Genomic DNA, 27,992 nt, shown 5'->3' with positions numbered 1-27,992 from the left:
GCGTTGCAAGCGCCATGCTCTACCAACTGAGCTACAGGAGGCCAATCATGTTCATAGTCCCTCCATTCCCTCGACCTCTCTTTTTATAAGTAACAATTAGCTTGTCCTTTAACAAATGTCTTAAAACAAATGCAGACCTGACAACCTTGAATAATTTTTATAAATACCACTTCAGAGTGGCGGCGGCACCACCAGCCCCACGGACCCCACGATGGCACACGTACTACACCTACACTGCTTAAACCATAGGCAAATGCACCTTTTTAGCCTAATGTTGGCAGAAGACTGCCACAGAAGGAATGGTAGACTATAGACTCTTAGGGGGACTTGGTAATTGACTGCTCTTCAGTAGATAACTGGAATTACATTTAAATGTACAAATCAGGGCTCTCCCTAGGATTTTCTGACAAGGTGGTGCCTAAGGTTGGGTAGGGGGGAGGTCCGGAGGTGGTCAGTCAACTTTCCCATCAGGATTTGGAGCATTTTGCATTTTAGAAAAACCTGTAACTGCCATTTCCTGAAACCTAGAGTCTTAAATGTTATCAAACAATGTAGCCAACACAGGATGGGCATAGGCACGGGTGGACTGGGTAGCTAGGCCCACCCAATAAGATTGAGCAACAAAACATAACTAAACACGATCAGCTCATCAATTTGGAAAAAAAAATTGGTGGGTTCTGGCATGTGTCACTCCGCAGTGATACCATGTGCATTAAACAGTGGCTATCGCAGTGTAGGCTACTCAATGTTAGCTAGCTAGACTTGGCTAACAAAAACACACAAAATGGCCAAACAAATCTCACTGTTCAACTGGGATGTTAGCTACCAGTTCCCGAAACAAAAAACTGCCAGCAAGGTTTGGGGACTCGCATGTTACATCTAAAGAGGGGAAAGCAGCCCCTGTTACGAGCAACTCGGATTTACAGGCATTATGGAACGAGATATTGGACAGACAATTTATGGAACTCAATAGTCATTTTCAGAACAATCATACGGGATAATGAAGAAGGCTGCAGCTGCCTGCCCCGATCCAACTCATTTGGTAAAATTACAGTGATACGGCCACCCAGTACCCATTATGGCATTTCTGTGGAGGACGTAGAACTAACTGTTTTTGTACAGCAGCTTAAACAAAAGTTACAAGAGGGTTGGCTACTTTTGATTTTAAAAAAATAAAAAAGTGCATCTTTGCTAATAATACGATAGGTGCACTTAATCCAGCTGCCCTGCATGCCGGGTAGGCGAAGTGTTCCCATTTTGAACCATTGTATTTGTCTGAAAATACAAATCCGCTGCCCAATCGGAAACCTTAGATCACCGTGTCTACATCAGTGTCCACGAGTCCACAGCCAAATGAATAGTGACTGTAGAGCAGGCTACTGTAAGATTTCAAAACCATACCTAGAGAGAGATTGTCAGAGAATACAGCAAAGGGGTGTTTTTTGGTCACACAATACACCATAATGTCAAAGTGGAATTATATTTTTCAAAATGTTTACAAATTAATTCAAAATGAAAACCTGAAATATCTTCAGTCAATAAGTATTCATACCCTTTGTTATGGCAAGCATAAATACGTTCAGGAGTGAAAATTTGCTTTACAAGTCACATAATAAGTTGATCGGACTCACTCCGTTTGCAATATTGTTTAACATTAAAAAAAATTTGGACTACGCCATCTCTGTACCCCACACATACAACTATCTGGAAGGTCACTCAATCAAGCAGTGAATTTCAAACAAAGATTCAACCACAAACACCAGGGATGTTTTCCAATGTCTCAAAAAATCTATTTGTAGATGGGTCAAAATAAAAAAGCAGACATTGAATATCCCTTTGAGCATGGTGAAGTTATTAATTACACTTGGGATGGTGGATCAATACACCCAGTCACTACAAAGATACAGGCCTCCTTCCTAACTCAGTTGCCGGAGAGGAAGGAAACCACTCAGGGACTTCACCATGAGTTTAATGGTTGTAATAGGAGAAAACTGAGGATAGATCAACAACATTGTTGTTACTCCACAATATTAACCTAATTGACAGAGTAAAAAGAAGGAAGCCTGTACAGAATACAAATATTCCAAAACATGCATCCTGTTTACAACAAGGCAAAGATACTGAAAGAAATGTGACAAAGAAATTAACTGTTTGTCCTTCATACAAAGTGTTATGTTCGGGGAAAATCCAATATAACACATTACTGAGTACCACTCCCCATATTTCCAAGCATAGTGGTGGCTGCATCATGTTTTTCAGGATAAAAAAGAAACGGGATAGCGATAAGCACAGGCAAAATCCTAGAGGAAAACCTGTTTCAGTCTGGATTCCACCAGACACTGGGAGATTAATTCACCTTTCAGCAGGACAAAAACCTAAAACACAAGGCCAAATCTACTCTGGAGTTGCTTACCAAGAATACAGTGAATGTTCCTGAGTGGACGAGATACAGTTTTGACTTAAATCTGCTTGAAATCTACAGCAAAACTTGAAAATGGTTGTCTAGCTATGATCAACAACCAATTTGACAGAGCTTGAAGATTTTTGAAAATAATGGGAAAATGTTGTACAAACCAGGTGTGCAAAGCTCTTAGAGACATAACGTGAAAGACTCACAGCTGTAAATCGCTGTGAAAGGTGATTATAACATGTATTGACTCAGAGGTGTGATTACTTATGTAAATTAGATATTTCTGTATTTCATTTTCAATACATTTGCAAAAAGGTCTAAAAACATGTTTTTGTCATTGTCATTATGGGGTATTGTGTGTAAATGGGTGAGAAAAAACAAACAATGTAATACATTTTGAATTCAGGCCGTAACACAACAAAATGTGGAATAAGTCAAGGGGTATGAATACTTTCTGAAGGCACTGTAATAGGCTAAAACAACTGACGTATTACCAGTGTTATCATATAGTCTTGCTTGAGATTCAAGTTTTGAAATATAAGGGACGTTATTTATAATAAAGGGTAGGCCTACATGGAGAAAATCGGACCTCTCATCATATATGATAATAGGCAAATGCAAGACACAATATTTATTTCCAGTCAATGTAAATTGCTAATACTTTTTCGGAAGTTAATATTATTGGAAATATAACTTGCCCTGTGCTTCTCCGGCAATTTATAATGTATTTGATTTCACACAATACATTTTAGGCACACTTGATGTCCCGCACCCAGCAGAGAATTGCACCCGGCTTGCATTTTTAATAAGAAAAGGTTGGTGACCACTGTTCTGGTCTATATAAGCTATGGCCTATTATTATGTTAATTAGCATACTGTTAGTCTATAATTTATGTTTCCTTTGATATGCAGCCATAGCCTAATGCAAACCTGATCTACCTTGATTAACACCAGAAAAGACTGGCCTCGTTGGACCCCCCTTTGGAGCAATGACGTGTCTTTTGGACGTCAACATTCGAACAATCTAACAAAATAAATGTCATATATGCTACCGGAATAATCATTATTTGGTTGTGTTTATGAAGGCCTTATGTAACATTAGAATACAAAATCAAATGTATTTCAAAGAACAAAAGAGCATTTTCATTAGTTTATGCAACTGTAGCCTATATGTACAAACGAAAAACCAATTAACAACACAAAACACAAAGTGTTTAAAATGATGTAATAAACATTAAAGACCATTCATTATTGTTTTGTTAAGGGCAGGTCTTAAAGAACATTATGAATTTAAGAAAATGCATTTCAAAAGAACCAAATGGCATATTTTGAGTTTAAATAAACTACATGACCAAAAGTATGTGGACACCTGCTAGTCAAAAATCTCATTCCAAAATCATGGGCATTAATATGGAATTGGTTCACCCTTCGCTGCTATAACAGCCTCCACTCTTCTGGGAAGGCTTTACACTAGATGTTGGAACATTGCTGCGGGGACTTCAGCCACAAGAACATTAGTGAGTTCGGGCACTGATGTTGGGCGATTAGGCCTGGCTCGCAGTCGGCGTTCCAATTCATAAAAAAGGTGTTTGATGGGGTTGAGGTCAGGATTTGTGCAGGCCAGTCAAGTTCTTCCACACAGAACTCGACAAACCATTTACGTATGGACCTCGATTTGTGCACGGGGGCATTGTCATGCTGAAATAGGAAAGGGCCTTCCCCAAACTGTTGCCACAAAGTTGAAAGCACAGAATAATCTAGAATGTCATTGTATGCTGTAGCGTTAAGATTTCCCTTCACTGGAACTAAGGGGCCTAGCCCGAACCATGAAAAACAGCCCCAGACCATTATTCCTCCTCCACCAAACTTTAGAGTTGGGAATATGCATTAGGGCAGGTAGCGTTCTCCTGGCATCCGCCAAACCCAGATTAGTCCATCAGACTTCCAGATGGTGAAGCGATTCTTTACTCCAGAGAACGCGTTTCCACTGCTCCAGAGACCAGTGGCGGCGAGCTTTACACCACTCCAGCCGACGCTTGGCATTGAACATGGTGATCTTAGGCTTGTGTGTGGCTGCTCGGCCATGGAAACCCATTTCATGAAGCTCCCGATGAACAGTTCTTGTGCTGACGTTTCTTCCAGAGGCATTTTGGAACGCGGTAGTGAGTGTTGCAACTGAGGACAGACGATATTATCACACTACGCGCTTCAGCACTCGGCGGTCCCGTTCTGTGAGCTTGTGTGGCCTACCACTTTGCGCCTGAGCCATTGTTGCTCCTAGACGTTTCCACTTCACAATAACAGCACTTACAGTTGACCGGGGCAGCTCTATCAGGGCAGAAATATGACAAACTGACTTGTTGGAAAGGTGGCATCCTATGACGGTGCCACATTGAAAGTCACTGAGCTCTTCAGTAAGGCCATTCTACTGCCAATGTTTGTCTATGGAGATTGCATGCCTGTGTGCTCGATTTTATACACCTGTCAGCAACGGGTGTTGCTGAAACAGCCGAATCCACTACTTTGAAGTGGTGTTCAAATACTTTTGTATATATAGTGTATGTTACTCTGCTTTGAGTATTGTGAGTGCACACGAGGAGTGCATTTAATCACAGTAATTCTGCCAAACGGCTATATTGTGAAATACAGCAAGGGTTCATTTTTAAGAATTGTTTGGCAAGGATATGTGATTTGGAAACTGCAGAATCTGCTCTTTCTGATACTATACAGTGCATTTGGAAAGTATTCAAACCCCTTGACATTTCCCACATTCTGTTACGTTACAGCCTTATTCTAAAAGGGATTAAATAAAATAAAATCCTTATATCTACACACAATACCGCATAATGACAAAGCAAAAACAGTTTCTCCCATTCTTCTCTGCAGATCCTCTCAAGCTCAGTCAGGTTGGATGGGGCGCGTCGCTGCATAGCTATTTTCAGGTCTCTACAGAGTAGTTTTTAGGTCTCTACTCCTGCGTTGTCTTGGCTGTGTGCTTAGGGTCGTTGTCCTGTTGGAAGGTCCGGAGCGCTCTGGAGCAGGTTTTAATCAAGGATCTCTCTGTACTTTGCTCCGTTCATCTTTCCCTCGATCCTGACTCGTCTCCCAGTCCCTGCAGCTGAAAAACATCCCCACACCATGATGCTGCCACCACCATGCTTCACCGTAGGGATGGTGCCAGGTTTCCTCGAGACGTGACGCTTTGCATTCAGGCCAAAGAGTTCAATCTTGGTTTCATCAGACCAAAGCATCTTGTTTCTCATGGTCTGAATCCTTTAGCTTCCTTTCGGCAAACTCCAAGAAGGCTGGCATGTGCCTTTTACTGAGGAGTGCCTTCCGTCTGGCCACTCTACCATAAAGGCCAGATTGGTGGAGTGCTTCAGAGATGGTTGTCCTTCTGAATGTTTCTCCGATCTCCACAGAGGAACTCTGGAGCTCTGTCAGAGTGAACATCGGGTTCTTGGTCACCCACCTGACCAAGGCCCTTCTCCCCCGATTGCTCAGTTTGTCCGGGCGGCCAGCTCTAGGAAGAGTCTTGGTGGTTCCAAACTTCTTCCATTTAAGAATGATGGAGGCCACTGTGTTCTTGGGAACCTTCAATGCTGCAGAAATGTTTTGGTACCCTTCCCCAGATCTATGCCTTGACACAATACTGTCTTCTGAGCTCTACGGACAATTCCTTTGACCTCATGGCTTGGTTTTTGCTCTGACATGCACTGTCAACTGTGGGACCTTATATAGACAGGTGGGTACCTTTCCAAATCATGTCCAATCAATTGAATTTACCACAGGTGGACTCCAATCAAGTTGTAGAAACATTTCAAGGATGACCAATGGAAACAGGATGCACCTGAGCTCAATTTCAAGTCTCATAGCAAAGGGTCTGAATACTTATGTAAATGAGGTATTTTTATTTTTAATACATTTGCAAAAATATATAAAAACCTGTTGTCATTATGGGTGTGTTGATTGATAATTTAATTTAATCAATTTTAGAATACGGCTGTATGTAACTAAATGTGGAAAAAGTCAAGGGATCTGAATAATTGTCTCAGATCTTCATCCCTGACCTCATCAATCAAGTTAGGTCTGACTACTAGGCTACCATTCATTCAACATGCCTTGTTGTCATTGGTGAACTGACTATTATCGCATCCTTAGTAGCCTACTGTTGACATACAGCTATATTTGTATTTTTTTGTATTTTATTAGGGATCCCCATTACTATTCTTCCTGGGGTCCAAACATATCAAGACACTTACGTTATACACTACTGGTCAAAAGTTTTAGAACACCTACTCATTCAAGGGTTTTTCTTTATTTTTACTATTTTCTACATTGTAGAATAATAGTGAAGACATCAAAACTATGAAATAACACATATGGAATCATTTAGTAACCAAAAAATTGTTAAACAAAAAATATATTTTATATTTGAGATTCTTCAAATAGCCAACCTTTGCCTTGATGACAGCTTTGCACACTCTTGGCATTCTCTCAACCAGCTTCATGAGGTAGTCACCTGGAATGCATTTCAATTAACAGGTGTGCCTTCTTAAAAGTTAATTTGCAGAATTTCTTTCATTCTTAACGCATTTGAGCCAATCAGTTGTGTTGTGACAAGGTGGGGGGGGGGGGGGGGGAATACAGAAGATAGCCCTATTTGGTAAAAGACCAAGTCCATATTATGGCAAGAACAGCTCAAATAAGCAAAGTGAAATGACAGTCCATCATTACTTTAAGATATGAAGGTCAGTCAATCTGGAAAATTTCAAGAATTTTCAAAGTTCTTCAAGTGCAGTCGCAAAAAACATCAAGCGCTATGATGAAACTGGCTCTCATGAGGACCGCCGCAGGAAAGGAAGACCCAGAGTTACCTTTGCTGTAGATGATAAGTTCATTAGAGTTACCAGCCTCAGAAATTGCAGCCCAAATAAATGCTTCACAGAGTTCAAGTAACAGACACATCTCAACATCAACTGTTCAGAAGAGACTGTGTAAGTCAGGCATTCATGGTAGAATTGCTGCAAAGAAACCACTACTAAAGGACACAAATAAGAAGAAGAGACGTGCTTGGGCAAAGAAACACGAGCAATGGACATTAGACCGGTGGAAATTTGTCCTTTGGTCTGGAGTCCAAATTGGAGATTTCTGGTTCCAACCTCCGTGTCTTTGTGAGACGCGGTGTGGGTGAACGGATGATGTCTGCATGTGTATTTCCCACCGTAAAGCAAGGAGGAGGAGGTGTTATGGTGTGGGGGTGCTTTGCTGGTGACACTGTCTGTGATTTATTTAGAATTCAAGGCACACTTAGCCCACAGCATTCTGCAGCGATACTCCATCCCATCTGGTTTGGGCTTAGTGGGACTATCATTCCCCCTAAGGAGATTTGGCATGGGTCCTCAGATCCTCAAAAGGTTCTACAGCTGCACCACCGAGAGCATCCTGACTGGTTACATCACTGCCTGGTATGGCAATTGCTCGGCCTCCGACCGCAAGGCACTACAGAGGGTAGTGCGTACGGCCCAGTACATCACTGGGGCCAAGCTTTCTGCCATCCAGGACCTCTATACCAGGCGGTGTCAGAGGAAGGCCCTAAAAATTGTCAAACACTCCAGCCACCCTATTCAGAGACTGTTCTCTCTGCTACTGCACGGCAAACGGTACCGGAGCGCCAAGTCTAGGTCCAAGAGGCTTCTAAACAGCTTCTACCCCCAAGACTCCTGAACATCTAATCAAATGGCAACCCAGACTATTTGCATGGTGGCTATTTGAAGAATCTCCAATATAAAATATATGGAAGGTAAACCTTCGCCCCAGCCTGAGGTCCTGAGCGCTCTGGAGCAGGTTGTCATCAAGGATCTCTGTACTGTATCTTTCCCTCGATCCTGACTACATGATTCCACATGTGTTATTTCATAGTTTTGATGTCTTCACTATTATTCTACAATGTAGAAAATAGTAAAAAATTAAGAAAAACCCTTGAATGAGTAGGTGTGTCCAAACTTATGACTGGTACTGTAGTTGACCACACGTGGGTAGGCTAATGCTTCAAATCCTATTATAACAATTTGATGACTTTGGGAGTTTCAGTAAGCAACAATTTGATGCCTTCAATTACATTAGCCTACTTTATTACAATATTTCTGTCATTCAGTGATATTTATTCCCATATAATTTGTTATGGATCCATCCAGATGTGGTTAGAAAACAGTGCATGTGGTGGGCTATACAAAGATATGGGTGAAGTGACATGCCTCGCAAACACCCATTAATAAATGTAAAGTCCCTAAACTCGGCAAGAGTCTATTGTCCTGCTGATAGCCCATCAAGGGTGGATGGCTTGTTTTGTATTCCAATTTATTGGAAAGGCTGCTTTCCATTCTCAGCCTGACTCTCTGCCACAGCTTATTTCTATTGTTGTTATCTATTCGGTAACATTCCACAAGTAAATGTAATAAATAAAACATACATTGAATAGCTCAGATCTGGAAAATATGTTAAACCTTTTTTTAGTTCAATTTATCTGTGCTTAGTAGCCAAGACTTTATGGCCTCGCCATCAAATTGTTAATTTAGCAGACATCACTTGCATATATTCATTCAACACATATATTTTAAGAATATAATGGAATATAACATAACATTTTAGTTTCTCTCAGAATAAACACCTTACAGTGTCACAACAGTTTAAGTAAGTAATAGGCTACAGTCCAATTACAGCTTCTTCTGACAAAGTAGAAACAACAAAGAAAGTGAGGAAGAGCAATTCTAACCCTTTGTTCTAAATTCAATCACCCTCTTCTTCTTCTTCATCCTTCTCATTCCATTCATTCAAATTAAATTGTAATACATTTTGTCACTCTCGTTCAACAACTCCAAATCACTTTTGCATGTGCGCCAAAGGGATAACTTGAAATAACATGATATAGGTTAATTAAATAATCGAAAGGAAAATTTTGATTATTTATTAGCCTAGAGGATATAAGTATTTTAGGCATATCATGTGAATTAGGCCTCATGTAAAATCATTGTCAAAGCACAAGAGATACTGTTGCATGACAAACAGGTGCTGTTAGATTACAATACTATTTTTCTGCCCGTTTGGAACAGTGTAAACAACACTAAATCAATTATGAGTAATACCAGAGAGTCTGTTCTAATGAAACAAAATTGTAAAGCCTTTATTACACCATAGCAAAGTTTAAAAACAGCCAGATTTGTGACATTGCTTTATCGAACATTTTGCGGTTGCATGAGGCTTGGTGATCACAGAATCAGTAGGATATTAAACAAACACTCAAATAGGTAAAAGAAGCAGGAACAGAAGCATAGGGCTGAGTGACTCACTAATTATTGTCTTTCGTTCAAAATAAGTTATATTATAATGCAGGGTTAAAGACACATTCTTTCTGATTGTCTTTAGCATATGCAGTCTCTCTCCTCTTGCTAAAGCTAATTTCATTAGAATTATTATGTGATTATAATAAATTGATATATTTGTAGGGGTTGATGCATTTCAGGTCTGTGATATTGAGTTAGATATGTAAAACTTTAGAGGAGTTAAGCCTCGAATACATTGCAAGTTTGCCCTTTTTGGCCATTAGGCTACACTTTACAATAGGACTCAACTCTGACTGACTATCTATCGGTAGTCTAAACTGTGGCACAAATTGGGGGATTCTTCACACCTAGCCGAGCTATTAGACTATATTTTATATATTAATGGAGGTGCAGAGAGAGAGAAGAGAAGCCAGCTGCGACCGGGCACAGTGGATGACATCCTTTTCCTGCACAGCAATTTGAAGAAATCCAGTGATGGACTGTTTTTGAAGTTATTGTTTAAGTATATTTATTTGTTCTCGAATATTAGAAGGCTCTTTAAAGCGATTGGAGTTGTCAATGTGCCGCATTGCATTGTGAAAATAAAATATATTGTTATTAATTCATGGCATAGTTTCTTTATAGCCAAATGTTGAATAGACATGCAGACAAATTAATTAATGCAGGAAATGAGGAATAATAGCCTACTGTCTGTAGTCATAAATAAATTGATGTTATTTTGTTGGGTAACGGATCGGCTCTCGGAACTCATTAAGAGGCGGCTTCTATCTTCACTAAAATCATTCATTCAGAAGGTTAAACCCATAGGTCTTAGGCCTGCAGTAAATTAAATAAAATTACCAGGTTCATTTTTCATTAGGTTATAATAATCCATGCCTTCTGGGAATGTTATAAAGTCCAAAAGTTATGGGCGGAGTTAGAAAGATGGCTGTCAGAAGTATTACAATGGAAACTTTTAATCCGTCTGTCTGCATATTTCAAGACATGACATAAGGGTGCAGTGAGATACCCTATGGGTTGGACGATAATTTTCTTGTCAATCATCTTGAAAAAATGTATACTTAAAAACTGAAAATCAACCAATTTAAATGCTTTATTATCCAGATGTTGAAAGTGCGTGGGTGACGGAGAGAAACTAATTGGTGCAGTTTGAGACCTTGTGCCCTGTGTAGCTCAGTTGGTAGAGCTTGAAACGCCAGGGTTGTGGGTTCGATTCCCACGGGGTACCAGTATGAAGAAAGTATGAAAATGTATGCACTTACTACTGTAAGTCGCTAAATGTAATGTGGCGGAGAGTGAGAAGGGTCTGGGCAGGTGTGATGTAGTTGTCGTTTTATGTGTATGTTTTGTATTGTCGTCGTCCCCCCCCCCCCCCTCAAAAAAAAAGAAATTAGTACCAAAGAATTACAAGCTTGCAACACGCATCTGATTATTCATTATGTTAAGGATTTATTTGAATTATTTAGTTTCCATTCTTCAATGTAACCACAATGTCACAAATAATTGAACACACACACACAACATGAGCAGATTAACTTGGTCAAAACATTTCTTTATTAAATAATGTTGGTACTTATTTATTTTGATCCAAAGCCATGAATGAATGAGTCACTCAGCTTTATGCTGACAAACATAGCTTTATGCTGCAAAATAGCCTACTAAATAGGCCAAGCCAAAACAAATAAACTAGTACATTTCATAAATTAAATTAAATAAATTAAGTATCTCAGGTCTTGAAAATATGGGCAACATTTTTCCCCTCCCTATCCTCGCTAGACTCTCTTTCATTCAGTTTCTTCTTCACATCAGCAAAGGACTCCATGTTTCAGAAACTCACTTTATAAGTGAGTTTCACACTGTATCACTCTTTCACACAGTGGTTAATAAAGCCAGTTTGATATTTAGAATTCTCTCTTTCTGTTCTTAGGGAGAGAAACAAAAAGTCCACCGTGCCTGGTTACAGGCTTGCAGCTGGCTTCTCTCTGAAACCACAAATCCATCTGTAGGTGACGCCACACAATTACCAGGTGGATAGTAGGCCCATTGAAGCGATAGAGGAAATCAACAACATCCACAAGTATTCTTTCACAATAGCTGGCCTTATGGCATCTGCAGTTTTGAGCTGCACTTTCCCACTCCATGGTGGATAACACCAACTCTTCGTTTATTTAATGGGCTGTAAGGCACAAGTATCCTATTTTTCGAAAATCGTCAGTCCACATGTCAAGTGTAATTGCGCCATTGTATTTACCCAAGTTCTCTCTCAACTCCGGGACCACCCGCCAGCAAAAAAATATTCTGATGCAGGACTCCAGTGCCAGAGGAGAGAGACTCTCTGACTGAAACAGTCACACCTCCATTAATTTACAAAAGGATCGTCTAATAGCTCGGCTGGGTTTGAAAAATCCCCCAGATAGTGTGGCATAATGACAGCATGACGCAATTTACCACCATCTGCCACCATCTACTACAAAATGTTAAGGCATAAGCTCAAAACGTTTAATTGAGGAACCACTGTAGACACACTGGCTTTACTGAAACCCAGTGGTATGTCGTTAGTAAAGATTGAAAAAAGTAAGGGGCCTAGACAGCTGCCCTGGGGAATTCCTGATTCTACCTGGATTATATTAGAGAGGCTTCCATTAAAGAACACCCTCTGAGTTCTGTTAGACAGGTAACTCTTTATCCACAATATAGCAGGGGATGTAAAGCCATAATACATACATTTTTTCAGCAGCAGACTATGATCGATAATGTCAAAAGCTGCACTGAAGTCTAACAAAACAGCCCCCACAATCTTTTTATCATCAATTTCTCTCAGTCAATGATTAGTCATTTGAGTAAGTGCTGTGCTTGTTGAATGTCCTTCTCTATAAGCGTGCTGAACGTCTATTGTCAATTTGTTTACTGTAAAATAGCATTGTATCTAGTCAAACACCTTTTGCTTCCCTCCAGGCCTGAGGGCACACCCTTTCAAGTAGGCTTACATTAAAGATTGGACAAATAGGAGTGGCAATATCGTCCGCTATTATCCTCAGTAATTTTCCATCCAAGTTGTCAGACCCCGGTGGCTTGTCATTGTTGATAGACAACAAAAAAATGCACCTCTTCTACACTCACTTTACGGAATTCAAAACTACAATGCTTGTCTATGTATAAGGCAAGTAGATTAAATTGAGGCAGTGACTCTTAAGCATCTTGGATGTGTAGTCTCAGCATTTGTTGCTGGCATGTCATGCCTAAATTTGCTAATCTTGACAATGAAAAAATCATTAAAGTAATTGGCAACATCAGTGGGTTTTGTGATGAATGAGCCATCTGATTCAATGAATGATGGAGCTGTGTTTGCCTTTTTGCTCAACATGTCATTGAAGGTGCTCCAGAGCTTTTTACTATCATTATTTATATCATTTATCTCTGTTTCATAGTATAGTTTCTTCTTTTTATTCAGTTTAGTCATATGATTTCTCAATCTGCAGTACGTTTGCCAATCGGTTGTGCAGCCAGACTTATTTGCCATTCCATTTGCCTCATCCCACTCAACCATACCATTTTTAAATTCATCATCAATCCACAAGGATTTAACAGTTTTTACAGTCATTTTCTTAATGGGTGCATGCTTATTAGTAACTGGAATAAGCAATTTCATGAATGTGTCAAGTGAAGCGTCTGGTTGCGCCTCATTACACACCATAGACAAACAAATATTATTTACATCAACAACATAGGAATCACTACAAAACGTATTGTATGACCTAGATATGCCTACTATATTGTGATCACTACATCCGATGGATCTGGATACTGCTTTCAAGCTAATTTCTGCAGCATTAGTAAAGATGTGATCAATACATGTTGATTATTTCATTCCTGTGCTGTTTGTAACTACCCTGGCAGGTTTAATCATAAACTGAACCAGGTTGCAGGCACTGGTTACAGTTTGAAGCTTTTTCTTGAGTGGGCCAGTCAATATTTGAAATCACCCAGAAAATATACCTCTATGTTGATATCACATACAATATCAAGCATTTCACATACAGTGAGGGAAAAAAGTATTTGATCCCCTGCTGATTTTGTACGTTTGCCCACTGACAAAGACATGATCAGTCTATAATTTTAATGGTAGGTTTATTTGAACAGTGAGAGACAGAATAACAACAAAAAAATCCAGAAAAACGCATGTCAAAAATGTTATAAATTGATTTGCATTTTAATGAGGGAAATAAGTATTTGACCCCTCTGCAAAACATGACTTAGTACTTGGTGGCAAAACCCTTGTTGGCAATTACAGAGGTCAGACGTTTCTTGTAGTTGGCCACCAGGTTTGCAGACATCTAAGGAGGGATTTTGTCCCACTCCTCTTTGCAGATCTTCTCCAAGTCATTAAGGTTTCAAGGCTGACGTTTGGCAACTCGAACCTTCAGCTCCCTCCACAGATTTTCTATGGGATTAAGGTCTGGAGACTGGCTAGGCCACTCCAGGACCTTAATGTGCTTCTTCTTGAGCCACTCCTTTGTTGCCTTGGCCGTGAGTTTTGGGTCATTGTCATGCTGGAATACCCATCCACGACCCATTTTCAATGCCCTGGCTGAGGGAAGGAGGTTCTCACCCAAGATTTGACGGTACATGGCCCCGTCCATCGTCCCTTTGATGCGGTGAAGTTGTCCTGTCCCCTTAGCAGAAAAACACCCCCAAAGCATAATGTTTCCACCTCCATGTTTGACGGTGGGGATGGTGTTCTTGGGGTCATAGGCAGCATTCCTCCTCCTCCAAACACGGCGAGTTGAGTTGATGCCAAAGTGCTCGATTTTGGTCTCATCTGACCACAACACTTTCACCCAGTTCTCCTCTGAATCATTCAGATGTTCATTGGCAAACTTTAGACGGGTCTGTATATGTGCTTTCTTGAGCAGGGGGACCTTGCGGGCGCTGCAGGATTTCAGTCCTTGACGGCGTAGTGTGTTACCAATTGTTTTCTTGGTGACTATGGTCCCAGCTGCCTTGAGATCATTGACAAGATCCTCCCGTGTAGTTCTGGGCTGATTCCTCACCGTTCTCATGATCATTGCAACTCCACAAGGTGAGATCTTGCATGGAGCCCCAGGCCGAGGGAGATTGACAGTTATTTTGTGTTTCTTCCATTTGCGAATAATCGCACCAACTGTTGTCACCTTCTCACCAAGCTGCTTGGCGATGGTCTTGTAGCCCATTCCAGCCTTCTGTAGGTCTCCAATCTTGTCCCTGACATCCTTGGAGAGCTCTTTAGTCTTGGCCATGGTGGAGAGTTTGGAATCTGATTGATTGATTGCTTCTGTGGACAGGCGTCTTTTATACAGCTAACAAACTGAGATTAGGAGCACTCCCTTTAAGAGTGTGCTCCTAATCTCAGCTCGTTACCTGTATAAAAGATACGTGGGAGCCAGAAATCTTTCTGTTTGAGAGGGGGGTCAAATACTTATTTCCCTCATTAAAATGCAAATCAATTTATAACATTTTTGACATGCATTTTTCTGGATTATTTTGTTGTTATTCTGTCTCTCACTGTTCAAATAAACCTACCATTAAAATTATAGACAGATCATTTCTTTGTCAGTGGGCAAACATACAAAATCAGCAGGGGATCAAATATTTTTTTCCCCTCACTGTATGTTATCCAGATACTGACTGTTAGCAGTTGGTGGTCTATAGCAGCGTCCCACAAGAATGGGCTTTAGGTGAGGCAGATGAACCTGTAGCCATATTACTTCAACAGTATATAACATGAGATCCTCTCTAAGCTTTACAGGAATGTGGTTCTGAATATAAACAGCAACACCTCCACCATTGGCATTTCTGCCTTTTCTGTAGATGTTATAACCATGTACCAGGGGATGTAGCTCAGTTGGTAGAGCATGGCGTTTGCAACGCCAGGGTTGTGGGTTCGATAAAATAATGTATGTGCTAACTGTAAGTCGCTCTGGATAAGAGCGTCTGCTAAATGACTAAAATGTACATGTAAAATGTAAAATGTAATGTATTGCTACCACTGTATCATCAAAGGTATTATCTAAGTGAGTTTAAGAGATAGTCAGAATATCAATGTAATCTGTTACTAGCAAGTTATTAATTTAATGAACCTTGTTTCTTAAGCTACATATGTTAATGTGGGCTATTTCTGGGATGCTTGATTGTTTTCATTGCTTTACTGGGAAGCTTAGCAGAAGTAGACATGCTCATGTTATTTATGTTAGTGCAGGGTGAGCTTCCTACTAGGGCACACCGCCTCAGTACTAACAGTATAAGTCCGGTTCATAGACACATGATTGCTGTATACAATAGCTGCATGATCAGCAGAGGCATTCAGGGCAATTAGAGGGACATAAATTAGGTTACTTAAAATTACTACCAACGCCCCTGGTATAATGTACATTTGCTGAAGCATTATGACAATGGTAGGGATTAACTTAGCTGGGCTTGGGTCATTGATAAGTCATTGTCTCAACGCAGCCTTATAATGCTGTGAAAGGATCCAGGAACCCAAATTATTCGGATGGATCCCATCCTCCTAATAAAACAGGTTTTGTTTCCAAAAGGTATCGAAATTGTCAACAAAAGTTACACCCATTGAGCTGCAATAATCACGTAGCCAGCTGTGAAGAGAAATAATCGTGCTAAAGCGTCCAATTCCATGATTCAGAGAGGGCACAGGGCCCGATACGATGGGTATTTTATTAGTGTCTAGCAGAGAATCAAATCAGCTCTTTAAAATCCAGTTTCAACTGTTCAGAGCTGCCCTTCATTATGTAATTAAAACCCACATGGACTACGATATAATTGATTTTCATGTCCTGGCGTAGAACATTCGGGAGCAGCTTAGCAGTATCATTTACTCGAGCTCCGGGATAGGACATTATTTTTGCACCAGGAACAGTCACATTTTCTACCATGGAGCTGCCCAAAATCACGGCTGGCGAGAAGGACGAGGAAATCCGCCCACTCCAATGCTTCACAGGATTCGGAGAACCCTTTAAGGATTGGCGAGAGGCAGGATAACTTGAGCCCGTAGCTCCTGGCGCCTGGCGCATGCCTCCGACAGATGGAGAAGCCCCACTCGACTAGAGCAGGGACGGAAGGTTGTCGACACCTACTTCGAAATCGTAGGGGAAGGAATAGGCACAGCGGCCGCAGACACAGGTACCCCCAGTGACGAAGGTGCAGAAAGATCAGGCTCCAGGGTGGCAAAACTATTCGTTGTTTGTATCTGCTCCGGGCCTCTCGTTGGGAGTGTAGCCTGCTTTTCGTGGCCGCTGTCTTCGGCTTCCACGGCTCATGACATGCGACCATCGTTGATTTGCATGCTCCTCTTGCTGTGCTCCTTCTACTCCGCTATCAGATGGGGGAGGAGAGGCAGGAGATGGCTCCTCTGGCGAATGAACTCTGGGCAACACCGGACAACGACAAACGACAAGGCAGAGATGCATCCAACAAGTGCGAACGCCGTCAAGCCACCAGCGTAGAAAAGGTAAACATTCCACTCTGCGTTTTCCCATTTCTTACATAGGCTGGTGACCTGCTTGATCAAGGAAGCCACTTCAATCCTATAATCCTCAGTAATTGCCGCATTGGAACTCAGAGTGATCCAGTTCGTCCCGAAACAAAGCGTTGTAGGTACAGCTCCTACAGCGCTGGATCCGTTCATTTACTTCTCCAGACAAAGAGGGCTCCATTGCAAAACGTATTATCACGGCACAGAGTGAAGAAAAAGGATATCACTGGTTCGGCAAGGCTATGAAAGTCACTGGAATGTTATATAACTCGAAACTCGTTGAAAGTCATCAAGTCGTCATCTCAGCCATCTGAGGGAACATACTTTGTGGGTTTCTTCACAGAGCTTCTAAGGCACCCTAAGGGACCACAATGGGCTGTCTATATTTAGGTCACAATGGTACTGTGTAAAGAACAGCAGCAGGGTTTTACTGGGGAAGTTTGGAGCTGAGGCTTTCAAGCACATTTCATTCAGAGCTCCCTTTTGACTAAGCGCGAGAGAGAGTAAAAAAGCTACAAGGCTGGCGCGGTTAAATATGCACAAGAACACCGTTTCCAGTCATGATCCTATACATTTTTTTTTTTTTACAAGAAAACGACTGTTGAGTGCTTCAAAAGCACTCATAATAACAGGACATTCTCCCATAAATAAATGATGATACTTGTCATAAGTGATATCCTAAACCTTATTACAAGAGGATGAAAATAAGCAGGAGCTTTCCTGAAAATGTGTAAATGGAAAGATGCAGTTTCCTCCTTAAACTGTACTTAGAATCTTGATTGTGGCAGTGAAATGGACTGCCTGAATATAATGCAAATGTACTTTTTAATTTGCCAAAACAACCCATTGAGAATGAATAGGCAAAATGTGAACAGGTTTAGGTGCTATAGTAAAACACATAGTAGATACACTACCGGTCAAACGTTTTAGAACACCCCCATTTTTCCAGTTTTTATTGAAATATAAGCAGTTCAAGTCCAGTGAATAACCTGAAATGGTACAAAAGGTCAGCGGTAAACTGCCAGAGGTCCAAAAAAAAGTTTAGGTTACCAAAAACGGTTATAAAAGAGTTATAAAAAAAATGCCTTTTTCAGGGAACAAGTAGTGGGTTAACAACTTACAGCTGTTCTGCACCAATGGAAGTAAATTAAGCCTTGAAAGTTGACGCTAACAATTCCTACAGGTGTCCCAACTTTTGTTGATTACTTACAAACCCTCTGTCTGTATAAAAGCAGCGTTGGAACAGACTGTGTTACTACACCATCTTAAGCATTATTTGGACAGTATTGTACTGCAGGAAGTAGTATATTGCTATCATAATGGCGAGAAAAAGGCAATTAACAAAGGAAGACAGACAGACCATTATAACCCTTAAAAGCGTAGGTCTTTCCTTTAGAGAAATTGCAAAGAAAGCCAAGGTGTCTGTGAGTACAGTTTCCTACACCATCAAAAGGCACTTGGAAATTGGAGGAAACTCTGACAGGAAGAGGTCTGGCAGACCCAAAGCCACAACAGAATCAGAAGACATGTTTCTGAGAGTCAACAGCTTGCGTGATAGGCGGCTCACAGGACAACAGCTTCAAGCACAGCTTAACACTGGTCGAAGTAAGCAAGTTTCAGTTTCAACTGTGAAGAGAAGACTTCGAGCTGCAGGTTTGACAGGTCGAGAGGCAGTAAGAAAGCCATTGCCAAGATGGCAAAATAAGAAAGAGACTTGCCTGGGCCATGAAGCACTGCCAGTGGACTACTGAAGACTGGAAGAAGGTCTTATGGACCGATTTATCAAGATTTGAAGTCGTCAGTTCATCACGCAGGGTTTTTGTATGACGTCGAGTAGGCGAAAAGATAGTTCCTCAGTGTGTGACACCAACTGTCAAACATGGAGGAGGAAGGGTGATGGTCTGGGGCCAGAGTCGGCGACTTGCACAGAGTGAGTGGCACCCTGAACCAAAACGGCACCACAGCATTTTGGCAGCGCCATGCAATACCATCTAGTGTACGCCTAGTTGGTCAGGGGTTCCTACAGTAAGATAATGACCCAAAACACACCTCCAGGCTGTCAGAACTACCTTAGAAGAAAATAACAAGACGGTAGACTTCAAATCATGGAATGGCCAAAACAGTCTCCAGACTTAAACCCCATCGAGCTGGTTTGGGATGAACTGGGCAGAAGGGTGAAAGCAAAGCAACCTACAAGTGCAACACATTTGTGGGAACTTCTGTAACAGTGTTGGGAAGAACTTTCCGAACAATATTTTATTTCCATTGTAGAAAGAATGCCAGAAGTGTGTTCGGCTGTTACGTCTGCAAAAGGTGGCTACTTTGAGTCAAACATTTAGATTACATTTTGTTAAACAAAACGATTCCATGATTTCTTTTTTGACTCCAATTGTTTATTTGTTCTATGCTTTAATTTCAGACTACATTAAGACATTAAACTGTATGAATTTCAATAAAAAAATGGCTTTTGACCGGTAGTGTATGTGTAATTTTGCTATTGAAAAGTAGGCTTCTATACCTTTAAGATGAGGGAGCCATGAATCTTCTTGAGGATGTCGTCCATCTCCATTAGTTTGGGCAGGATGAGGGAGCTGTGGGGTCCACTGATGTGGCCGATGTGGTCCAGGCCCAAGTAGTGCAGGATCAGAATGTCCCAGTCGTCTCTCTTCAGCGTGCTGTCCAGGTGACGAGTAACGTTGTTGTCAACCTGGGAAGAGTTAGTGGGGACATGTCAACACAAAAAAACTAACATCAAGACACAATTATTAATCCAGATTGTGTCATTGTTTCTGAATCAGACCTCTGAGAAACTCTTTATGTACAGTATGTTAGAAATATTATGTAATACAAGCAGATTTGTCACGTCTCCTCCCGTTGCTCCCTTCCGGCGCTCTGATTTGCCGGTCTAGTGAGCCACCGGTCTGAGCGCACCACCTCGGCAACACCGGAATGGAAACCCAACGCACCCTAATCACCTCCAGCGCACCTGCACCTCATCAGCACCCCTATATAGCCCTGGGGCCTGTTGCACAAAACTAGGATAAGGGATTAAGCCAGGATATCTTGGTGATCCTGGCTCAATTGATCCGTAATCCGGTTGCACTAAAGATGGATAGGGGGCAGGAGGATATGTTATGGTATAAATTACCATGGAGATTTATTCTGTGGAGCTAGCCTGCTCCAGACCAGGCTAAATTCCAGGATCTATTTAATCTCATCCCTAATGTCAGTCAGCAGTCACCACAAATGGAAACCAATAGTTATTTCACTGCTCACTATACATTGTTATCACATATAACTAGACCCACTGTCATTATTTAAACGTTTGTGATCATTAATTTCAATGATTTTGGATAAAAAATGATTTTTAGATGATGTTGCTATCATTAGATAATTTACAGTTTCCCATAGACTATAAGGCTATATATAAAATGATAGAATATTAGGGCCACAGAGGGGAAAAAAACACAAGTCATAATATTGTAACCAGTTGTTTTAAAGGAGGACAGTTGTTAAAATGACAGATGTGGGGCATTTCGTGAAATTGTACTTCAGTATGGTTTCATAAACAAAGACATGCTGATGTGCCAGAATATTAAGTATCACATTGTCATAAGTATCAAAACTATAAAAACAATATGTAGCTTTTCTGCAGAAAGAACCAGCCTCATAAATTTATGACTTTATCCTTTTTCTTCAGTGTGGCCCTAGTACTCTGTCATATAAACAAATACACATTCCATATGAATATAAAAACACAATGTGTAACATTATGTTCCTTTATTGAATAAGGACAAAACAAAGCAGGTAAACCATCAGCTCCTTTCGAAACTGAAGTCACAGTGACTCTACAAGATGGAAAGCACAGAATCCAAGCATATTATACAAAATGATACATACACATTCAAAGGTCTGTATATAACACACCCTGCATGTCTGCACACTAAAATAAATGCAGGACAAATCCATACACATCAACTGAACAGACAAATGAATGGATGCAGTAGCCTCCCTGCAGCCTTGTATTACACACAGTATACCGCACAAACATCATAAGAGGCCAAATTCGTAAAAAAACGAACCCAAAAAAAACCAAATTCCTCTGCCACCGCAGGACATATTTAACCAAAATTGAAAGCACACATACTAACTAAAATAATTCAACACATATTGGTCCCTCAGCAGCCGACCACTGTCGTCATCAGGGAAGATTGCCGGATTGTCCCAGTCCATGGCTGGTGGCACTCTGGGGGCCCTCTCCTTCCTCAGGCAGGCCACATTGTGGAGGACAGCACAAGCCACAGTAATATCACATGCCCTAACAGGGCTGACCCTTAATTTGTGAAGGCAGTGAAAGCGTGCCTTCAGGAGGCCAAAGGTCATTTCAACTCTGGCCCTGGTCCTGGCATGGGCATGGTTGTAGGCCTGCTGTGCTTCCTGGGGGTCTGTGAAAGGTGTCAGGAGAAAAGGCTGGCAGCCATACCCCCTGTCTCCCAGCAACACACCAGAGAATTCACCTGTCAACACAAAATCTCATCATTACTACCTCATAAACACAGTGATATTCTTGACACAGCCATGATGGTTATAAATAGGGGTTGTGTGGCTTACCTTGTGATAGGCACTGATAGATTTCAGAGGCCCGAAAGATTCTGGAGTCATGGACTGAGCCAGGCCATTTTGCCACAACATTGCTGATCACACAGTCAGCATTGCAGACCATCTGAAATCATAAGATGAGGAATATTACACCAATCAATGCACATCACTGGCAATGCAGAGTGTTCGTCAATGGACAATATCAAAAAGTTATGTTCACCTGAACATTAATGCTGTGAAAGGATTTCCTATTCACAAAATCGGCCTCATGGGCACCTGAGGGGGCTTTTATCCTTATGTGTGTGCAGTCCACTGCACCAATGACATTGGGGAAACCTGTCACACAAAGTAATGAGTATCCTACTATGTGTTAACAGTTGTCCTGTAATTTGTAGATCCTCTTACCTGCAATCCTATAGAACTCCTCTTTGATGTCACAGAGTCTTCTGTGGCCAGGGAAGGAGATGAAGACATCTGCTAATGCTTTGATAGCCAGACACACACTCCTTATTGTGCGGCAAATTGGGGCCTTGTTCAGCTGTTCTGCATCCCCCACTGAGTACAGGAAGGCTCCACTAGCAAAAAAGTGCAAGGCCACACAAACCATTTGCTCCACACTCAGTGCATGGCTCCGTGCAGTGCGGTGCTTAATCCTGGGACCCAGTAGTCTGCATAGATACCTGATGCCATCTGCAGAAAACCTGTATCTTTCATATAGATGGTCATCAGGGAAGGCCAGTGGGTCCAACCGGTCCCTGAAGACCCTTTCTCGCCTGAAGGCTCTCCTCAGCACAAGTGCTTCTTCATCCACCACATCTCGCACGAATGGGCATGCCATTGTCAGAGCAGAAAGGAACACACAATTTTGGGCCTTCATATAGGCTAGTGGCCACACATGGTGCTGGGGGGGTGGGCAAAAGAGGGCGATGCCTTATAACGATGACTTGGTTGTACTGATTGCTGGGAAAATAAAAAAAACCTTAGAAAGATGCCACCGTCCTGTGTGCTCACAATAAGAGCTCATATGTCATGGCTCACTTGACTTTACGAGAATATACCTAATTTTTATTTTGAGCTGTGTCATCTTCTTGGAGCTGGGGGAGGAAAGAAAAATAATGATTAATACATTTGTGTTACAGTTAGCATACAGTGTACATTGAAGGCATATCTCACCTCCCTCTCAAGTTTTTTTATTTCAAGGTCCAGTTTCCTAATTGTCCTCTTTTTTATTTCGGACTCCAGTGCAAGATTTTCCATCTTTTTCTTCTTGTACTGAATGTCTATGTCTGCCAGTTCTATTTGGCGCCGGAGGTGGTTGCCATACAACTTTCTGATAGCTTGTGAGCTCTGTGAACACAATACAATTAGCGCAGCTGGAATTTGGCAGGATGTGGTGTCCTTTTATTAATACGCACTATGTTGCCAGGCTGGTTTTCCCACTGTATAGCATCTGGGTCCTGTAAAAGAAATTAGATTTTTTGATTTTGATGAGGACTCCTCACCATTGTAGAGTAAATAGTACTTTCACAGTCTTAACATGATACCTCATGCCTTCTGGAATCCAGAGAGATGGTCTCCTCCTCATCATCGTCTCCATCATGTGCTGTTGCTGCTGCACTGGGGCCTTCACCCTATCACATTTAATCGGATTCATATTGAAGCTAGTAGACAAGACATGCCAGGCCTACAGTATGCCTTTGATGGAGTACTCACTGGATCAGCATCGTCTGGTGCTTGTGCTGGTGGCTCTAACAGGAACACAGTGCTGCCAGACACTGCAAGGCAATAGGTAAACCAAAGTCAGACAGTCCAAATTGATTCAATATGAATGTGGTTGTATCCCATGTAGAGATGGAAGGACATACCTTGAATGAAGCGGGTGGCATCTTGGGAGGAACCTATGCTCGTCTCTTTCCCCCCAGGGATCCCCTCTAAGACGGGCCTGCCTTTATTTAGCTCCAAGGCCATGTCCTCTGCTGGGGTAAGGTCAGCCTTTGGTGACCCACCACCCGTGCCTTGTCTGTGGGTATTCTTTTTCACTGCTAAAATAGTACAGACAATGTGTGAGCAGGCACCTTCTGGGTACAATATATGCTTGTGCTTTGTTAAATATTAGTCAGGGACCATACCATTCTGCAGAATGTTCTTGTATTTGATTTTGACCTGCTGCCATGTCCGTTTTGGCCCGTTCATGTTTAATCTACACACACACACACACACACACACACACACACATTTAATGGAGTCACACTGCAAAAAATTACTTGGTATTTTTGTCTTGTTTTCAGTAAAAATATCAAAAAATGTATCATAGCTTTATACAGTGTGATGGAGTTACTTTACACAATTTCACTCATATCTGCAGTGCATTTCAATTAAAAATTTAACCGTTTCATAATTACAGTACAACTGCATTTTTGGAGATGTGAATTAAATATTTGAATTGTAATTGTGATGTTTCAGCGGAGCGGTGAGTGTGTAATTGTGCACTACTTACGCATTCAGGCGGTCTGCAATACTTTGCCACGCTTTTTCTCTTTGCTTTATCACTGTGGCGGTGTTGCCTTTCTTCTTAATTATATCTTTTACCTCCTCGTATGCCTCCATGAGGATTTGTGCTTCCGACGGGGAAAAGTACGCGGCTCTAGTTGCCATGGTAAATCAGTTAATCTGTGATCTGTGGCGGGGTCTATTTGAGTGAGCCGTGAGCGCGCACCTATCCAGGATTGGTTTCACCTGGCTTAATGAATCCGTGTCTGCTCATCCTGGCTTGGTCTTTGTGCAACCAATTAAGCCTGGACGCACATGTTTTGGCTTCATTGAGCTCAGCTGAGTCATTTATCCCGGATGTCTTAATTCTACTTTTGTGCAACAGGCCCCAGGACTGTTCAGTGTTGTGTTGTGTGTGATTGTTAGTGTCTTGTCGTGTACTCGCTCTTTGTTGTTCTCTTTCTTAGTGTTAAGTAAACCTTTACATTGTTGATTCCTGCATCTGCATCCTGCCTCTTCGTATCCTCAGTACACGTCACAAGATTAAACTTGAGCCAATATGATACGGAATCTTGGAAAAAACTTTTAGTGAATTGGCATGGCGTTCCCCATGTTACTAAGAATGAAAAAAGCACATCAAATTAACTAAATCAAGGAGAGTGCAAAGGTCAAAGGGCATGACCCTGACCTTCAAACAGACAATGACCCTGACTGACCTCGGTGTAGTCGGACACAAAGAAAGAGGTGGTGCCGTCATACTCCATGAAGTGTTTGGGAAAGAGCTTCACCCAAGTGTCGTCCCCATAGAACACCATCCGCTTGCCCGCCGTCTTGGCCTGCCAGATGAGGTTGTCCTCCAGCAGTGCTGGTGATTTCAGGTTCATCACCACGTCGATGAAACCCGGGATACTGCCTGTGGTCAGGGCCTAGAGAGGGAGCAGAAGGGGGAGGACCAAAGGAGTTTTTACATTGTAGAATAATAGTGAAGACATCAAAACTATGAAATAACAAATATGAATCATGTAGTAAGCAAAAAAGTGTTAAACAAATCAAAATATATGTTCTATTTGAGATTCTTCAAATAGCCACCCATTGCCTTGATGACAGCTTTGCACACTCTTGGCATTCTCTCAACCTGCTTCACCTGGGATGCTTTTCCATCAATCTTGAAGGAGTACCCACATACACTACCGTTCAAAATGTTGGGGTCACTTAGAAATGTCCTTGTTTTCGAAAGAATATTTTTGTCCATTAAAATAAAATCATATTGATCAGAAATACAGTGTAGACATTGTTAATGTTGTAAATGGCTATTGTAGCTGGAAACGGCTGATTTTTAATGGAATATCTACATAGGCATACCGAGGCCCATTATCAGCAACAATCAGTCTTGTGTTCCAATGGCACGTTGTGTTTGCTAATCCGAGTTTATCATTTTAAAAGGCTAATTAATCATTAGAAAACCCTTTTGCAATTATGTTAGCACAGCTGAAAACTGTTGTGCTGATTAAAGAAGCAATAAAACTGGCCTTCTTGAGACTATTTGAGTATCTAGAGCATCAGCAACTGTGGGTTCAATTACAGGCTCAAAATGGCCAGAAACAAATAACTTTCTTCTGAAACTCATCAGTCTATTCTTGTTCTGAGAAATGAAGGCTATTCCAATGCGAGAAATTGCCAAGAAACGGAAGATCTCGTACAACGCTGTGTACTACTCCCTTCACAGAACAGCGCAAACTGGCTCTAACCAGAATAGAAAGAGGAGTGGGATGCCCCTGTGCACAACTGAGCAAGAGGACAAATATACAGTGGGGAAAAAAAGTATTTAGTCAGCCACCAATTGTGCAAGTTCTCCCACTTAAAAAGATGAGAGAGGCCTGTAATTTTCATCATAGGTACACGTCAACTATGACAGACAAAATGAGAAAACAAATTCCAGAAAATCACATTGTAGGATTTTTAATGAATTTATTTGCAAATTATGGTGGAAAATAAGTATTTGGTCAATAACAAAAGTTTCTCAATACTTTGTTATATACCCTTTGTTGGCAATGACACAGGTCAAACGTTTTCTGTAAGTCTTCACAAGGTTTTCACACACTGTTGCTGGTATTTTGGCCCATTCCTCCATGCAGATCTCCTCTAGAGCAGTGATGTTTTGGGGCTGTCGCTGGGCAACACAGACTTTCAACTCCCTCCAAAGATTTTCTATGAGGTTGAGATCTGGAGACTGGCTAGGCCACTCCAGGACCTTGAAATGCTTCTTACGAAGCCACTCCTTCGTTGCCCGGGCGGTGTGTTTGGGATCATTGTCATGCTGAAAGACCCAGACACGTTTCATCTTCAATGCCCTTGCTGATGGAAGGAGGTTTTCACTCAAAATCTCACGATACATGGCCCCATTCATTCTTTCCTTTACACGGATCAGTCATCCTGGTCCCTTTGCAGAAAAACAGCCCCAAAGCATGATGTTTCCACCCCCATGCTTCACAGTAGGTATGGTGTTCTTTGGATGCAACTCAGCATTCTTTGTCCTCCAAACACGACAAGTTGAGTTTTTACCAAAAAGTTCTATTTTGGTTTCATCTGACCATATGACATTCTCCCAATCCTCTTCTGGATCATCCAAATGCACTCTAGCAAACTTCAGACGGGCCTGGACATGTACTGGCTTAAGCAGGGGGACACGTCTGGCACTGCAGGATTTGAGTCCCTGGCGGCGTAGTGTGGTACTGATGGTAGGCTTTGTTACTTTGGTCCCAGCTCTCTGCAGGTCATTCACTAGGTCCCCCCGTGTGGTTCTGGGATTTTTGCTCACCGTTCTTGTGATCATTTTGACCCCACGGGGTGAGATCTTGCGTGGAGCCCCAGATCGAGGGAGATTATCAGTGGTCTTGTATGTCTTCCATTTCCTAATAATTGTTCCCACAGTTGATTTCTTCAAACCAAGCTGCTTACCTATTGCAGATTCAGTCTTCCCAGCCTGGTGCAGGTCTACAATTTTGTTTCTGGTGTCCTTTGACAGCTCTTTGGTCTTGGCCATAGTGGAGTTTGGAGTGTGACTATTTGAGGTTGTGGACAGGTGTCTTTTATACTGATAACAAGTTCAAACAGGTGCCATTAATACAGGTAACGAGTGGAGGACAGAGGAGCCTCTTAAAGAAGAAGTTACAGGTCTGTGAGAGCCAGAAATCTTGCTTGTTTGTAGGTGACCAAATACTTATTTTCCACCATAATTTGCAAATAAATTCATAAAAAATCCTACAATGTGATTTTCTGGATTTTTTTTTCTCAATTTGTCTGTCATAGTTGACGTGTACCTATGATGAAAATTACAGGCCTCTCTGATCTTTTTAAGTGGGAGAACTTGCACAATTGGTGGCTGACTAAATACTTTTTTTCCCCACTGTATTAGAGTGTCTAGTTTGAGAAACAGACGCTTCACAGGTCCTCAACTGGCAGCTTCATTAAATAGTACTTGCAAAACACCAGTATCAACGTCAACAGTGAAGAGACGACTCCGGGATGCTGACCTTCTAGGCAGAGTTGCAAAGAAAAAGCCATATCTCAGATTGCCCATCTTAATCTTTTCTTTTTAATTGGCCAGTCTGAGATATGTATTTTT

General features: G+C 41.5%; 1 protein-coding gene across 1 annotated transcript in view; it reads right to left on the bottom strand.

The window, feature by feature from the left end:
- The window catches only part of LOC311105078 (GPI ethanolamine phosphate transferase 2-like), a gene marked incomplete at its 3' end in the record, with an annotated part of 137,947 nt that overhangs the window by 95,696 nt on the left and 14,259 nt on the right, over nucleotides 1–27,992 (bottom strand). Inside the window, exons 3-4 of the mRNA XM_084147074.1 lie at nucleotides 25,084–25,293; nucleotides 19,797–19,985 (exon numbers count right to left, since the gene is read on the bottom strand). Coding sequence (XP_084003200.1) covers nucleotides 19,797–19,985; nucleotides 25,084–25,293 — 399 coding nt within the window. The remainder of the gene's footprint in view (nucleotides 1–19,796; nucleotides 19,986–25,083; nucleotides 25,294–27,992) is intronic.

This window comes from Coregonus lavaretus, assembly GCF_964263955.1.
Source record: "Coregonus lavaretus genome assembly, chromosome: 29".
Taxonomy (NCBI): Eukaryota; Metazoa; Chordata; class Actinopteri; order Salmoniformes; family Salmonidae; genus Coregonus; species Coregonus lavaretus.
This window is presented reverse-complemented; position numbering and strand designations above follow the sequence as displayed.